Source organism: Ambystoma mexicanum, chromosome 5q (genome assembly GCF_040938575.1).
Source record: "Ambystoma mexicanum isolate Mex_15411 chromosome 5q, UKY_AmexF1_1, whole genome shotgun sequence".
NCBI lineage: Eukaryota > Metazoa > Chordata > Amphibia > Caudata > Ambystomatidae > Ambystoma > Ambystoma mexicanum.
The window spans coordinates 1,351,127,575-1,351,143,034 of NC_090933.1; the positions used below are offsets into that span (position 1 = coordinate 1,351,127,575).

Here is a 15,460-nt window from a genome sequence, read left to right on the forward strand (position 1 = left end):
CTCTCAGGTGGGGCTAATGGTGCACAAGAAAACAGCAGGGAACAGCCCTCTACCGGCCTGCTCCCCCCACCCTCCTGCTCACAGGTGGCATTCAGGTGGGGCCAATGTAATGGTGCACAAGACAACAGTGTTAGGGACAATTCTCAAAATGTGCTAATTTCCCTTACCTTTTGAGACCCCCAGCAACTTTGCTGGATTTCTAGGATTTGATCTTTTACCTGGAAAGAGTGTGGGCCTTTCTTTCCACTCTTTTATGTATTGTTGATGTGTGATTTACTTGTGTGTTCTTTGATTATGGAGTTTTAACACAACTCCATAGGCAACATCTTTTTCTGTGTCACACAGCACCTTCAGTGCAGTGGCACAGGGTTGTCTTTCAGACTTCCCAAGGTTTAAATACCTTCTCTGGGACTGACTACCGTCTCCCAGAGCCTGTAAAGTTAAATTGACTTTACATGTCTTTTTTTAAATTTACTGACCCAGCACCCCCTATCTTCCTATAGAGTGCTGGAGGGTTTGCCTAGCTTCACCTGAGTTAAAACACTTGTGTAACAATAAAATGTTACCCTTTCCTACTTTAAATGGCTGGCGGCAGTGGTTTAGATCAAACTACCATGATTTTTCCCAACCGCTTACAACGGTAGCTTAAAATCGGGTCAGCTATGTTTTTCAACATGGCGCCCAAGACCTATCTGTAAAAACAGACGCTGGTCATCATTTTTGCCATTTCTTTTAGGAAAGGTCCTTCTTGTATTTGTCTCTGCGTGCCAAACCAGGTTTGGTCCCTGTGTTCGTTCGCTGGAGCCCTCCTCTGACGCCAAGGTTTCTGGGGTGGACAGGATGTGAGGGAGATGCCCGAAACTCCCCGTGCTTACTCTCCTAGGAGACCTGAATGCACTCTGGCGTGATTGGCCGGCTGGCTGTCCGGCAAGGACAGCCACCTTGCTGTGTGAGTGACTGCCAGGCTGGAATGAATAGAGGAAAACTGTTTAAAAGCAGGTCTCTGGGACTTGGAAAGCAGAGTCGACCACTGGAACGAAAGGACCGAAGAGGAGAGGAAGGAAAAAGACTGGACAACCGGCGAAGCCCTGCTGCAGGTCCAAATTGCCTGAAACTCTGACGACAGCGAAGCTCTTCAAGGTTAACTTCTTCCCTTGAGTTTGGTGGGAACAACCAACTCGCAAACCATCTGGACACCGTCACCATCTGGTCGAATTTTCATCAGAGTGCTGTTGAAAGCCGGATAGCCAGAGGGAAGGAAAGCAGTTTGTGGACTTTAAGTCACTCACACCTTAAACTAATGTCTTGCTACAGCTTTTGGCCTCTTTCTTGGGCAGTGCAGGAAGCCCCCGATGCCCTACTTCTTGTCCCCACGACTAAAGCTCAGGAACAGTGAGATCTGCTCGAACTGCCAGGAACAACTGCCTCAGCTACAGCTTGCTTCATTGACAAAGTACTGTGCAAACGCGGTCCGGAAATCTTTTCGGCATCGAGAAAGTGCGTGAAACTTTCCTCAACTACGAAGGCTTGTCCTTCCCTTAACAATCGTCAAACTTTTCGCCTAGCCAAATCCTTTAAAAATCCATGGCAAAGACTTAATCGTTATATACCAGAACTGTGCTATCCTATACAAAAGACTCTGAACCATTGACTTTGGCCCAGGCCTATTGAGAAGAATTGCTGGTTGTATGTAACTGAAACCCTTTGCCCTGCCTATGAATGTATGTGGGCTGTCTATTCTTATAACCTTGTCTTTACCCTCCTTTATTAAGTAACTGAAGTGCCATTTTGCTCCCACTTCATTTTGGAGAAAAACGTGTGCATTTACTTACCGGTTAGATTTTTCTGGTGTATTAGTGTGTGATATTGAGCTGCTTATGCTAGAGTATTGTTTCTAGCTGATTGAATAAATAAATACATTCTTTTACCAAGAAACATTGAGTAAGTGTATATTTGAATGACTGTATTTGTTGGTCCTTTGTGTAACTTGTTCTACTGCTCATTTAAACTCTTGGGATAAATCTGGCCGCTCAGCCATCGCTACACTTTACTGTGTAGTACAGTTTTGTACCAAAGGTGAAATTCTGCTTCCACTTGTAGTCCTAATTGCCTATAGTGGTCCCCAAGGGTACTGCAGGTAATCTTGCCTAACAAACAGCAGGGAACAACCCTCTACCGTCATGGACCTCCACCCTCCCGCTCACAGGTGCTTCTAAGGTGGGACTAATGGTGCACAAGAAAACAGCAGGGAACACCCCGCTGCCGGCCCTGCTCCCCCATGCCCCCCCGCTCTCAGGTGGGGTTAATGGTGAACAAGAAAACAGCAGGGAACAGACCCCTAACGAGCCCGCTCCCCCCACCCTCCCGCTCACAGGTGGCTCTCAGGTGGGGCTAATGGTGCACAAGAAAGCAGCAGGGAACAACCCCATACCAGCCCGCTCCCCCCACTCTCCTGCTCACAGGTGGCTCTCAGGTGGGACTAATGGTTCACAAGAAAACAGCAGGGAAGAGCCCCCTACCCGCCCGCTCTCCCCACCCTCCCATTATTACAGGTGGCACACAGGTGGGGTTAATGGTGCACAGGAAAACAGCAGGGAACAGTCCCTTACGAGCCCCGCTCCCCCAACTCTCCCGCTCACAGGTTTCTCTCAGGTGGGGCTAATGGTGCACAAGAAAACAGCAGGGAACAGACCCCTATCAGCCCCGCTCCCCCACCCTCCCGCTCACAGGTGGCTCTCAGGTGGGGCTAATGGTGCACACGAAAACAGCAGGGAACAGCCCCCAAACAGCCCCGCTCCCCACCTCCCTCCTGCTCACAGGTGGCTCTCAGGTGGGGCTAATGGTGCACAAGAAAACAGCAAGGAACAGTCTCCTACCGGTCCTGCTCCCCACCCTCCCGCTCACAGGTGGCTCTCAGCTGGGGCTAATGGTGTACAAGAAAACAGCCGGGAAGAGCCCCCTACCGGCCGGGTCCCCCCACCCTCCTTCTCACAGGTGGCTCTCAGGTGGGACTAATGGTGCACAAGAAAACAGCAGGGAACAACCCCCCGACTGGCCCCGTTCCTCCCACCCTCCTGCTCATGGGTGGCTCTCAGGTGGGGCTAATGGGGCACAAGAAAACAGCAGGTAACAACCCTCTACCGGACCACTCCCCCCACCCTACTGCTCACAGGTGGCTCTCACATGGGACTAATGGTGCACAAGAAAACAGCAGGGAAGAGCCCCCTACTGGCCCACTCCCTCCACCCTCTCGCTCACAGGTGGCTCTCAGGTGGGGCTATGGCGCACAAGAAAACAGCAGGGAACACCCCGCTGCCAGGCCTGCTCCCCCACCCCCCTGCTTACAGGTGGCTCTCAGGTGCGGTTAATGGTGCACAAGAAAACAGCAGAGAACAGCCCGCTACCGGTCCCGCTCCACCCACCCTCCCGCTCACAGGTGGCTCTCAGGTGGGACTAATGGTTCACAAGAAAACAGCAGGGAAGAGCCCCCTACTGGCACGCTTTCCCCACCCTCCCTGCTTACAAGTGGCACACAGGTGGGGCTAATGGTGCACACGAAAACAGCAGGGAACAGACCCCTATCGGCCCCGCTCCCCCCACCATCCCGCTCACAGGTGGCTCTCAGGTGGGGCTAATGGTGCACACGAAAACAGCAGGGAACAGCCCCCAACCAGCCCCGCTCACCCCCCACCCTCCTGCTCACAGGTGGCTCTCAGGTGGGGCTAATGGTGCACAAGAAAACAGCAAGGAACAGTCTCCTACCGGTCCTGCTCCCCACCCTCCCGCTCACAGGTGGTTCTCAGGTGGGGCTAATGGTGTACAAGAAAACAGCCGGGAAGAGCCCCCTACTGGCCGGGTCCCCCCACCCTCCTTCTCACAGGTGGCTCTCAGGTGGGACTAATGGTGCACAAGAAAACAGCAGGGAACAACCCCCCGACTGGCCCCGTTCCTCCCACCCTCCCGCTCATGGGTGGCTCTCAGGCGGGGCTAATGGGGCACAAGAAAACAGCAGGTAACAACCCTCTACCGTACCACTACCCCCACCCTACTGCTCACAGGTGGCTCTCAGGTGGGGCTAATGGTGCACAAGAAAACAGTAGGGAACAGCCCGCTGCCGGCCCTGCTCCGCTACTATCTGTTTGAAGTTCAGAAAACTCTTGGAAGCTAGACATTTGGTTTGGAGTTTAGTTGCACTTTCTGTGCTGATGACAGACTAATTAGTTTGACTTGTATCTATGTTTCTATTATGCATTATATTTTATATACATGAAATTGTAAAGCGCACCACTGCATTAGTGTCTGGTTCTCGCCATAGAATAATTCAAAATAAATAAATAAATGGGATGTGACATGGGGCAGTTCTGAGCCACTTATACTGACATCTAACAATTCTGAGGGCAACTTGTTGTGGTGTGGGGCAATTCTTTGAACATATGAGTGCCATGGGTTAGTTCAGATAGCATTTGTTGCAGCATACACACACACTAAAAAATAACAAGGTCTGGCAGAACCCCAGCACCCCCACAGAGCATATCTGCTTCTCACATATAGACAATGTGGCATCACTGTGATATTGACAACCCTGCAGGACACACACAATGGCAATGCATGTCCTCAAATACCAGGCAGGTCCACACCTTGGGGGTGGCCTCTGTTGCCTCCTCCCCCCTTCAAGATATCTGGTCATGCTGCTACCAGCAACTGCTGGGGTGGCTCTAGGAACTGTGAGCAAGCAATGGATTAGGAGAAAGAGGTTGAGCTAAAGAGGATGGGATGTAAAGGATCTGCAGAAACCACTCCACCCCCCACATGGAAATCTAAAAAGTACTACTCTAAGTGGCTCTCTGTCTGCATACCCCACAAGTAGTGGGAGTGAGTGAATTGTGTACCCACACTTATATATTGTGTTTTATTTATTGTATATTGGTATGGCGCCTATACACAAGTGTTTCCAGGCACCACAACACATGATGGGGGTGGGGGCGACAAGAGAATCACAAAAGTAGAGCAACAAAAAATGTTATATTGGGCTTGTGACAATACTACTGTGCAAGTGCATGACAAGATGGTAAGTGCAGGGGGGCGGGTAGAGGGATAAGTGCAGGAGTGCGATGCCCACAGGGGTGGGGGCGGGCAAGCGCTGAGCAGGCCAAGATGGCAAGTGCCAGGGGGAGAGTGGGAAGGGGGGTGAGTGTGCTGGACAGAGAGGACCAGGTTGGGGTAGTCTGGGAAAGGAAGCCAGAGGGCAAGTGCTGCAAAGGGATGCTGGGGGCTCTGGTTGGGGGTGGTTGTTAGGGAGATTTCTCACCCAAGTGCTAAATTCCCTCTACCTTAGAGACCTCCAGCTCTTTTGCTATATTTTGTGACTTTGAACTTTTCAATGTCAATGTATTTTATTTTGTGTTCTTTGGATATGGAGTTTTTAGCCAAACTCCATAGGCAACATCTTTTTCTTGTGTGTCACACAGCACCTTCAGTGCAGTGGCACAGGGAAGTCTCTCAGACTTCCCAAGGTTTAAATACCTTCTCTGGGACTGACTACTGTCCCCTAGAGCCTGTAAAGTTAAATTGACTTTACTAGTCTTTTTAAATTTACAGACCCAGCACACCCTATCTTCCTATAGAGCGCTGGAGGGGTTGCCTAGCATCACCTGAGTCTAAATACTCATGTAACAGTCAAATGTTACCCTTTCCCTCTTGAAATGGCTAGTGGCAGTGGTTTAGAACAAATGACCATGATTTTTCCCGACCGCGAACATCGGTAGCTAAAAATCGGGGCAGCCATGTTTTTTAATATGGCGCCCAGGACCTATCTGTAAAAACAGACTCCGGTGAACTTTTGCCGCCATTTCTTTAAGGAAAGGTCCTTCTAGTGTTTGTCTCTGCGTGCCAAACCAGGATTGGTCCCTTTGTTTGTTGGCCTTTGGCCGGCTTGAGTGCTGAAGCCCTCCTCTGGCACCTGAGTGTCTGGGGTGGACAGGATGTGAGGGAGGTGCCCGAAACTCCCTGTGCTTAGTCTTCTATGAGACCTGAATGCACTCTGGCGTTATTGGCCGGCTGGCTGTCTGGCAAGGACAGCCACTCTGCGGGTGAGTGACAGCTCGGCTGGAATGAATGGGGGAAAACTGTTTAATAGCAGGACAAAGACTGATATGCAAATGGATATTTCCCATCTGTGAAAGGCACAGTGAGTAAAAGCAGTGGCTGCGAACTCTCAAGTGGTTAATAACCACTGAACAGGTTATCATGTCTGTTCTTGCGAGAGAGGGGCGCCCGCTACCTTTGTAAAACTATTTTTTAAGGAACCTGGGATTGGTAACCCTAGGTCTCCTGGGGGCAACCAGACGTGGTCTCCCTCTCACTGTGCTTAGAGAGGCATCAGCTTCACCTCACTGATGATCCCCAACAAGGGTGAAACACGTGTATGGGGTTGCTGGTGGTACTCTCGTTCAGATTGGAGTTGCCATTGTATTTCGGTGCTGGACTGCCCCTGGGCAGGACAAAGACTGATATGCAAATGGATATTTCCCATCTGTGAAAGGCACAGTGAGTAAAAGCAGTGGCTGCGAACTCTCAAGTGGTTAATAACCACTGAACAGGTTATCATGTCTGTTCTTGCGAGAGAGGGGCGCCCGCTACCTTTGTAAAACTATTTTTTAAGGAACCTGGGATTGGTAACCCTAGGTCTCCTGGGGGCAACCAGACGTGGTCTCCCTCTCACTGTGCTTAGAGAGGCATCAGCTTCACCTCACTGATGATCCCCAACAAGGGTGAAACACGTGTATGGGGTTGCTGGTGGTACTCTCGTTCAGATTGGAGTTGCCATTGTATTTCGGTGCTGGACTGCCCCTGGGCAGGACAAAGACTGATATGCAAATGGATATTTCCCATCTGTGAAAGGCACAGTGAGTAAAAGCAGTGGCTGCGAACTCTCAAGTGGTTAATAACCACTGAACAGGTTATCATGTCTGTTCTTGCGAGAGAGGGGCGCCCGCTACCTTTGTAAAACTATTTTTTAAGGAACCTGGGATTGGTAACCCTAGGTCTCCTGGGGGCAACCAGACGTGGTCTCCCTCTCACTGTGCTTAGAGAGGCATCAGCTTCACCTCACTGATGATCCCCAACAAGGGTGAAACACGTGTATGGGGTTGCTGGTGGTACTCTCGTTCAGATTGGAGTTGCCATTGTATTTCGGTGCTGGACTGCCCCTGGGCAGGACAAAGACTGATATGCAAATGGATATTTCCCATCTGTGAAAGGCACAGTGAGTAAAAGCAGTGGCTGCGAACTCTCAAGTGGTTAATAACCACTGAACAGGTTATCATGTCTGTTCTTGCGAGAGAGGGGCGCCCGCTACCTTTGTAAAACTACTGTTTAATAGCAGGCCTCTGGAACTTGGAAAGCAGAGTGGACTACTGGAACGAAAGAACCGAAGACGAGCTGAAGGAAGACGACTGCTGCAACTCCTGGTCCATCGGTGAAGCCCTGCTGCAGGTCTGAATTGCCTGAAACTCCATCGACAGAGAAGCCCTTCAAAGTTAACTTCTTCCCTTGAGTTTGGTGGGAACAACCAACTCGCAAGTCACCTGGAAACCATCTCTATACTGGTCGAATTCTCTTCAGAGAGATGTTGAAAACCGGATAGCCATTGAGAAGGATACCAGTTTGTGATATTTAAGGCACTCACCCCTTAAACAAACGTTTAGCCAAGCTTGTGGCCTCTTCCCTGGGCAGTGCAGGAACCTCCCGACGTCCTCCTTCTTGTCCCCATGACTGAAGCTCAGGAATAGCGAGATCGCCAGGAACTGCCAGGAACAACTGCCTCAGCTACAGTTCTTCTTCATTTAAAAGGTACTGTGCAAGTGCGGTAAAGAAATCCTTTCTGCCGTGGTGGAGGTTTGTGAAACTACCCAACTTTAAAGACTTGTCTTTCCATAACCGACATATAACTTTTCATTTCACCAACTACTTCTAAAAACTGTGGAAAAAACCTAAGCATTTACTACCAGAACTGTGCTATCCTATCAAAAACTCTGAACCATTGACTTTGGCCCAGGCCTATTGATTTGAATTGCTGGTTGTAGTGAACTTAAACTATTTGCCCTACCTCTGAAAGTATTTGTGCTTCAAATCTTTTAACCTTGTTTTTTTACCCCCTTTTTAAACTAACTGAAGTGCCATTTTGCTCCCACTTCAGGGGAGCTGAACTTGTTCAAAATCTGATTGGTTGTGTATTGTAGTATATTAGATTGTGATATTGAGCTGCTCTTACTAGTGGAATGCTTTCCAACTGACTGTGTAAATAAGTGTATATTCTTTTACCAAGAAACCTTCAGTAAGTCTTTGTTTGAACCACTTTGATTGCTAGCCCTTTGTGTAACACCTTGTACTGCTCACTTTACTCTTGAGAAAAGTCTGGCTGCTCAGCCACTACTACCACATTACTGTGTAGCAGTACAGGCTTGTACCAAAGGTGAAATTGTACATACACTTGTAGTCTTAATTGTGTGTAGTGTTCCTAAACGGTACTGCAAGTGATTCTGCCTAACAGTGGTCTGCTCCCCGTATGACTCTGAAGGGACCAGGCCACTGTCAGCAGTGTTGGCAGTTGCAGCGCATGTGTAGCATACCAAGGATTGCGCTGTTATCCAGCACATCTGGAGAGCCACAGGCTGCAGATCCCTGCTCTAGAGAGAAGGGCAGTGCTTCTGATGTGGAAAGTGTGCGCTGCGCCAGCACCTCCTTACCTTCTGCAGTAACATCCACTGTCATACAGTATGCACTCGATGATGGGCAGACGGTTGGAACATTGCAGTCAGCAGTGTTGGTAGTTGCATCACATGTGTAGCATACCAAGGATTGTACTGTAAAAGACCGACACAACAAAGGCTAAGTAATCCACTTTGTTTTTAGAGCTGAGAGTAAAAATTCGATCTGACAAGAAACAAAACAAAAAACACAATACCAGATAAGTGTACTTATAAGGACTGATGTAAGACAAACTATTTATTAAGAACAGAACAAAGTAGACACACGTGGCATGTTCCTGCACATTCTAAGATGATATAGATTATAGGGACCATGGGCATATCATGCTGACATTCCCCACCCAAAGGTTGAGCCCTCCCCGTGAACCCTTCACCTGCAAAGGAACATTGATAAAGAGTGCATCTAGCTTGTGAGTGGAGATGAGGTCAGCAGTGTTTGCAGAATGTGGTAGAGTGGGGTGAGCATTGAAGAGCTTGAGCTTCTGTGCATGTTAGAGGGGGAGTGTGGCTGGTGATGATTGGGATGTTGCATCAAGCTTGTGAGTGCTGATGAGGTCAGCAGGCAGACCTCACACACTTCACTGCACTTCAGAAATCAGATCATGCCACACGTGGCCTCTCATAGCTCCCAATGAAAGAGCACACAAGCACAACTGAGCTTGGCAAAGGGTGTGAACGAGCTGGGGTTGCTAGCGGCACATCACAGCTCTCTTGCCTCTCTCCTAATCAGTCCTACTAACCTTCCTACCCTCTTCCCTTTCAGATCCAGAAGAGCCCCAGGGGACCACCCCGGTAGTGATAGTCCATGGTATAAACACTCTTTAACATTTAAATTAACATTGTCTAAGATTTTGTTTTTTTCCACTATCTAGGAATCTCTAATCTAGGTGTGTTTTCTCATTGTCCACCACTTGGTGAAACCTAGACCATTTCACCCACAGTCTAGGAATCTCAAATCTAGGTGTGTTTTTATCATTGTTTACCATTTTGTGAAGCCTAGGCCTTTTCGCCCACTATCTAGGAATCTCAAATCTAGGTGTGTGCTTCTCATTTTCTACCATTTTGAGAACCAGAAGGAAATGACCAGGAAGCATAGACCCAGCAGGAAACAAGAATCACAGGGAGAAACCCATGACCCCTAACTTAAATTTCCCTAACCAGAGGGTGGGGATGCCTGACCACCCATGTCCACATACTGCTAGCCCACAGAGGAAACTTAGGTAGGAAGGACCCCTCACGGGATCGGCAGTGAAGGACAAAAATCCTCTAATCTAAACATAGCGAACCCCAGGGCGGGGGAACACGCCTATATCAGCCAGGTACACATACAACTAGAGTAATACAAAGAAAAACAGCCACTACTCAACATGCCTGCTAACTAGGTGGCCAAACAACAATTCCAATCACTCAGGATAATCATAGATGTTGAACACAGAAATGCAAAGTCATATAGGTAAGGAAACCCAGCTAACCCAATTGTAAAACCTCAACTTTCTGTATACACTTCTCATACATAAACTCACACAAACATTTCTCTGCACAGCAATCCACACGTACTTCAACACATTGCAACAACAGACTAACAACACGTAACCCAGCACAACAGCACTGACCCGAAAACCGCACTTAAGCTCAGCGAATGGTGCAAACCGAACTGAAGCTGCCAACAGGACATCACAACTCTAATTTTCCTATTCCCACTACACCCTGTGTACCCCCACACCCACATTTTTTAACACCCTCCGTTTCAGATCCGCTAGTGTCTGGGGACTACACCAGTGGTGACAGTGCGCTGTACAAATACCTTTAACATTAATATTAACATTAACATTTGTTCCACATTAAGATTTACTATTAATTTAAAAGGACTACTATCATTTAGCAACCATAAGGCAGATTTTCTTAATTTATGTACCATTTATTAAGTCATTTCCAGACAATTTTGGAGATATAAAACTCATGCAACTACGAGTTAGGAAACTGTAGTGGCCATCTAAAATGTGTTTCTGGCTGATCTGAAAATGTTTCAAATATGAGAGTTGGTGGGTGGAGGATAAAATTAGAAATACGTGTTACAAATTACATATTCATAACTGTTATGCTTTTTAAGGAAACAGCAGAAATATGTATATTCTTGCAGTTATTGGTAAAATTATGAGGTTTTGGCACATAACTCGTTTTTGCCAAAGATTAGACATAAAAACCCCTCCATTGGATCTGGAGTTGGGGGGCATAAAAGTAACCCTCCTGCCATCAAGCAAAATGTAGGGCAGAGGGCAGCCCATAACCCAGCCCGATCGAATGATAGGGGCCCAGAACAATGATCCCTCTGACCGTGCCACCTATATAAATCCTAGGTACAAGGGTACTAAACCAATCCTGGGGTATGCATACATACTCCTGGCCCAAGGGGGGAACTAATCAGGTAAGTACTGCCCAGGGAAACTTCCCTCCAAACTTAACTCAGGGGAGAAGTATCACATCACCTTCCAATCTGTACTTTTTCCCCAGATATTCTCCAAACCAGAACTTCCAAAACAATCCTCTTCTCTCTGGCCGGTTCCAGGACAATAGTTGTTTAAAAAAGGTGGCAGGCACTGCTCTCCAGAAAGAACATGGCATGATAACCTTTACAGTTGTTTTTTCCCACTTTGAGAGTTTGCAGCCATCGCTTTTTGCTCACTGTACCTTTCACACATAGGAAATATCCATTTGCATATCAGTCTTTGTCCCGCCCACATGAGCAGTCCAGCACCGAAATGCTATGGCAAATTCCTTTCTGAACAAGAGTACCAACAGCAACCCCATACACGTGTTTCAGCCTTGTTAGGCCTCATCAATGAGGTGGAGCTGTTCCTCTCTGAGCATAGTGAGCAGGGAGTCCACGTCTGGGTTCCCCCAGGTAACTCAGGGTGACCAACTATAAGTTTCTTGCAAAAATGTTTAAAAAAGGTAGCAGGCGCCCCTCTCCAGAAAGAACATGGCATGATAACCTGTTCTGTGGTTTTTATCCACTTAGAGAGATCGCAGCCATCACTCTTTGCTCAATGTATATTTCACAGATGGGAAATATACATTTGCATATCACTCTTTGTTCTGCCCACATGGGCCGTCCAGTACCGACATGCTATGCTTTTTTGAAAAATCCAGGACAAAAGATCCCTGAACTCGGGAGAGGGGAGATTCAGGACAGAAAATTATGGGGGGAAATTTCCAGCACCCAAGCTACTTGAGGAAAAGGGACAGTTACCCTTTTCGGGAGCAGCAGAGGTATGACTTGAGACCTCCCTACCACCCAGACACGGTCTCACAGGATCTTACATGTGCTTGCACAGTGTGCATTGCGCAGATGAGTTTGTGTTGCAGTGCATTATGCAGTATAGCTTGTATGCACATCGTAGAGTGTGGAGAGCAGGACTAATGTTGTGAAGATTGTGTTGTTTGGTTGGCATTATTAGTACGTTTCTGAATGGAAGTGGGTAGTTGTGGCAAACAATGTGGAATGTTTGTGCATTACAGTAAGTGAAACATGTGTGTTTGCATTCCTGCTTTAGGGTGCTGATGTTGGGTAGAAATGCTGGTGCCTATGTTGCCTTTTTGATTTGTGGCAATTGCCTACATGTTCGCCTGTATGGCTTTGTTATGTTGTGGCGGGTGTGGGCAAGGCCTAGACTGTTGGATGCATGGACGAAGGGCGTAGGCCATAGGCCATGCACCCAACAGGCTAGGCTTTCATCACAGCCACCACAATATAATGCAGTCATGCAGGTATCAGTGTGCATGCATGTGAGGTTGTTGACTTTTACACAATGGTTTTGGAGGACTTTGTAGAGTTGGTAGGGCAGCAGAAGTGAGCAGCTATGCGTATGTTACCATACGGTGCACCTCATTGCCCATGTTGCACTATAGGGAGCCACATGTCACCATGTGCCTTTCCTATGGTTAGGCGCTTGTAAGACCCTTTCTTTCTGAAGTACTGTAAGATATTGCAGCATGAAAGGACGTGCTCAGCAGCACACATGTGAAATATGGCCAATGTACACAGCCTCCTACATACCATTCACCATACCTGCACCCAACAGCCTAGGCCTTCATGACAGCCACCACAACCTAATGCAGCCATGCACTTGTTACTTACTCTGCATGTATTTGAAGTTGGTGACTTTTACTCAATGGTTATGCAGGACATTATAGACTTGGAAGACCAGCAGAAGTGAGCTGGTATGTGTACATTAGCATATGTTTGTTTGTTTGTTTGTTTGTTTGTTTGTTTTATTTCTAATGCGCTCCAGACCCATAGGTAGAAGGGCTCAGCAGGTAGGATAGTGCGAAGCTTACATCGTTACAGATTATACAGGATACAGTGAAAGTTATACATATTATACAAGTTACAGTAATGGCTAATATAGATATTATGCAGGTTATACAAATTATACAGGATACAGTAATAGTATACAAATATACAGGATCATCGTCGTACAGGTCGATAAGTTTCATAGAGGATGGTACGCATAATGTCGTAAGACAAAGGAGGGGTCGACATGTCGTAAGGCATGTCGTAAGTCAGAGGAGAGGGACCAGTGTCGGGTCTGAGAATACTATTATACTGACTACTGAGAATGGTATACATCATTGCCCCTGTTCAACAATAGGGAGGCCCACAACAGCATGTGCATTTCCTATGGTTTGGCCCTTATAATTCCCTTGCTTTGGGGAATGCATTAAAATATTGCAGCATGACAGGCCGTGCTCAGCAGCACACATGTGAGCTATGGCTAACGTACACAGCTTCCTACATACCGTTCAGCACACCCAACACACTGTTATGCAGCCATGCATGCATGTATGTTCCCAGGGTGAAATCTGGCAGGCTCAATTGCAGATGGGGAGTGCAATGCACATGACATGAGCATTTAATCATAGGGTGTACTATGGTGTGTTTTCTGTGGTGCTGGTCTAGAGTCTTGCATGCATGGCTGGAGTGGAAAGGGAAAAAGCAGTGTCCCAGCTTTACTGGGGCGCGGCCTGTTCAGTACTTGGGGAAGCGTACGTGCTACATTCTGCGCTTCTCACCATGGTGGCCAATGGAAATGGGACTATGGCCTTTGTGCAATCAGGTGCTCAGGGAGTGCGTCACAGGCAAGGGCACCAATAGGGAGAAGGACTCCTCCTCACTGGGGCGCGTCCTTCGCGGTACTTGCGAAAGGGCACGTGTCTCATTCTACGCCTCTCACCATGGTGGCCAATGGAAATGGTACTGTAGGCAATGTCCAATCAGGTGCTCAGAGTGTGCCTCACGAGAAAGGGCAGCAATATGAAGAAGGACTCCTCCTGGTGCAATGGGGAGTGGCCATTGCGGTACTTGGGGAACAGCACGTACCATATTCTGCACTCCTCACGTAGCTGGCCAATTGAAATGGGACTGTGGGGATTGTCCAATCAGGTGCTCAGGGTGTGCGTCACAGGAAAGGACGGCAATTAATTCTTATGTTGTGTAGTGCATCTGGCAAAGATGGCTAGATGCACAGTTTTTGTCATCATGATGCCTTTGTTTTATTTGATTTTATTTATTTGAATTTATATAGCGCACTACAGCCCAAGGGCATTGAGGCGCTGTTGCAAGAATATGACTGTTACAGGAAATGCAGGTTTACAAAACTTTTGCATGTTTACACTGTTAATTTAGGCTTGTCTCGTGGTTACAGTGAGCATAGGCCTTGCTTTGTGAGTACTGAGGCAGGTAAATACACACAATACAGTGGTTATACAAATAGAAGTGTCTTGATAGCTTTCCTGAATGCTGTGTGTGGAAGATCTGTTTCTGTATGCCCTCCAAAAAGGCTTTTGTGGACATTTCGGTTTGGAGGGAGTGCAAGCTTTGTGGTGCAGTGTTGAACCATGCTGTTTCGGCAGAGTGTTTGTAGAATGTCAACGCATAGCTACTTCCGGTACTGTGCATGTTGTGCTCGTGCACTTTGGAGCTTTCTTTTTGAGTGCCATGCCTTGTTCATGTGTGTACCGTCAACTGAAGGAGATGATGAAAGCAGTGCAGTGCATTTTTCCCACTGCCAATGTGCTTTTCTCATGTATACCACTGAGAATAGTGTGGGACTATTCCAAAGATTCCTGTCGCCAGCCAGAGGTCGGAAGGGGTCTCATTAACAGAAGCATGTGTGACTTCTTGAGAGCTGCTGGGATGTTCGCTGTGAGAATAAGAACATTGGTACTAGATATATAAACTTTTTCTAAGGAAATGGCATGTCTTTGTTGACCAGAGCCTATTGTAGGAATCTGAGCTGACGTACAAAACACAAAAATACTTATATAAACCGGAATAAAAGGTGTTTCTAAGGAAACACCTTTAAAAAAAAAGAAAAAAGGCTCTTTTCAAAGCCCCCACTACTGACGAGGTCCCCTACACTGGTTGAAATGTATTCCCGCACTCCCGCGAGCACAGCTCAAAAAGTCTGCGGACATCAGGGCAGTAGCAGGGTTGCACGCATGAAATACGGCCCTTTTGCAGATGCCGGCCATAGTATTGGGCATGTGGAGGACACAGGATTGATCAATAAGGTTTCTGAGTCTGTTTGGCATGGACAGACTGTGGTACATGGTGTATTTGTCAAGCGAAATGCAGAGGGTGAGCTTATGGCGGCGTGTTGCACGAACCACAGTGTATGCTTTGTGGGGGA

General features: G+C 47.6%; 1 protein-coding gene across 1 annotated transcript in view; it reads right to left on the reverse strand.

The window, feature by feature from the left end:
* LOC138498716 (uncharacterized) overlaps positions 1 to 15,460 on the reverse strand; it is a 303,741-nt gene that overhangs the window by 166,136 nt on the left and 122,145 nt on the right. The window contains exon 4 of the mRNA XM_069622358.1: positions 8,748 to 8,864. Within this exon, the coding sequence (XP_069478459.1) occupies positions 8,748 to 8,864 (117 nt within the window). The remainder of the gene's footprint in view (positions 1 to 8,747; positions 8,865 to 15,460) is intronic.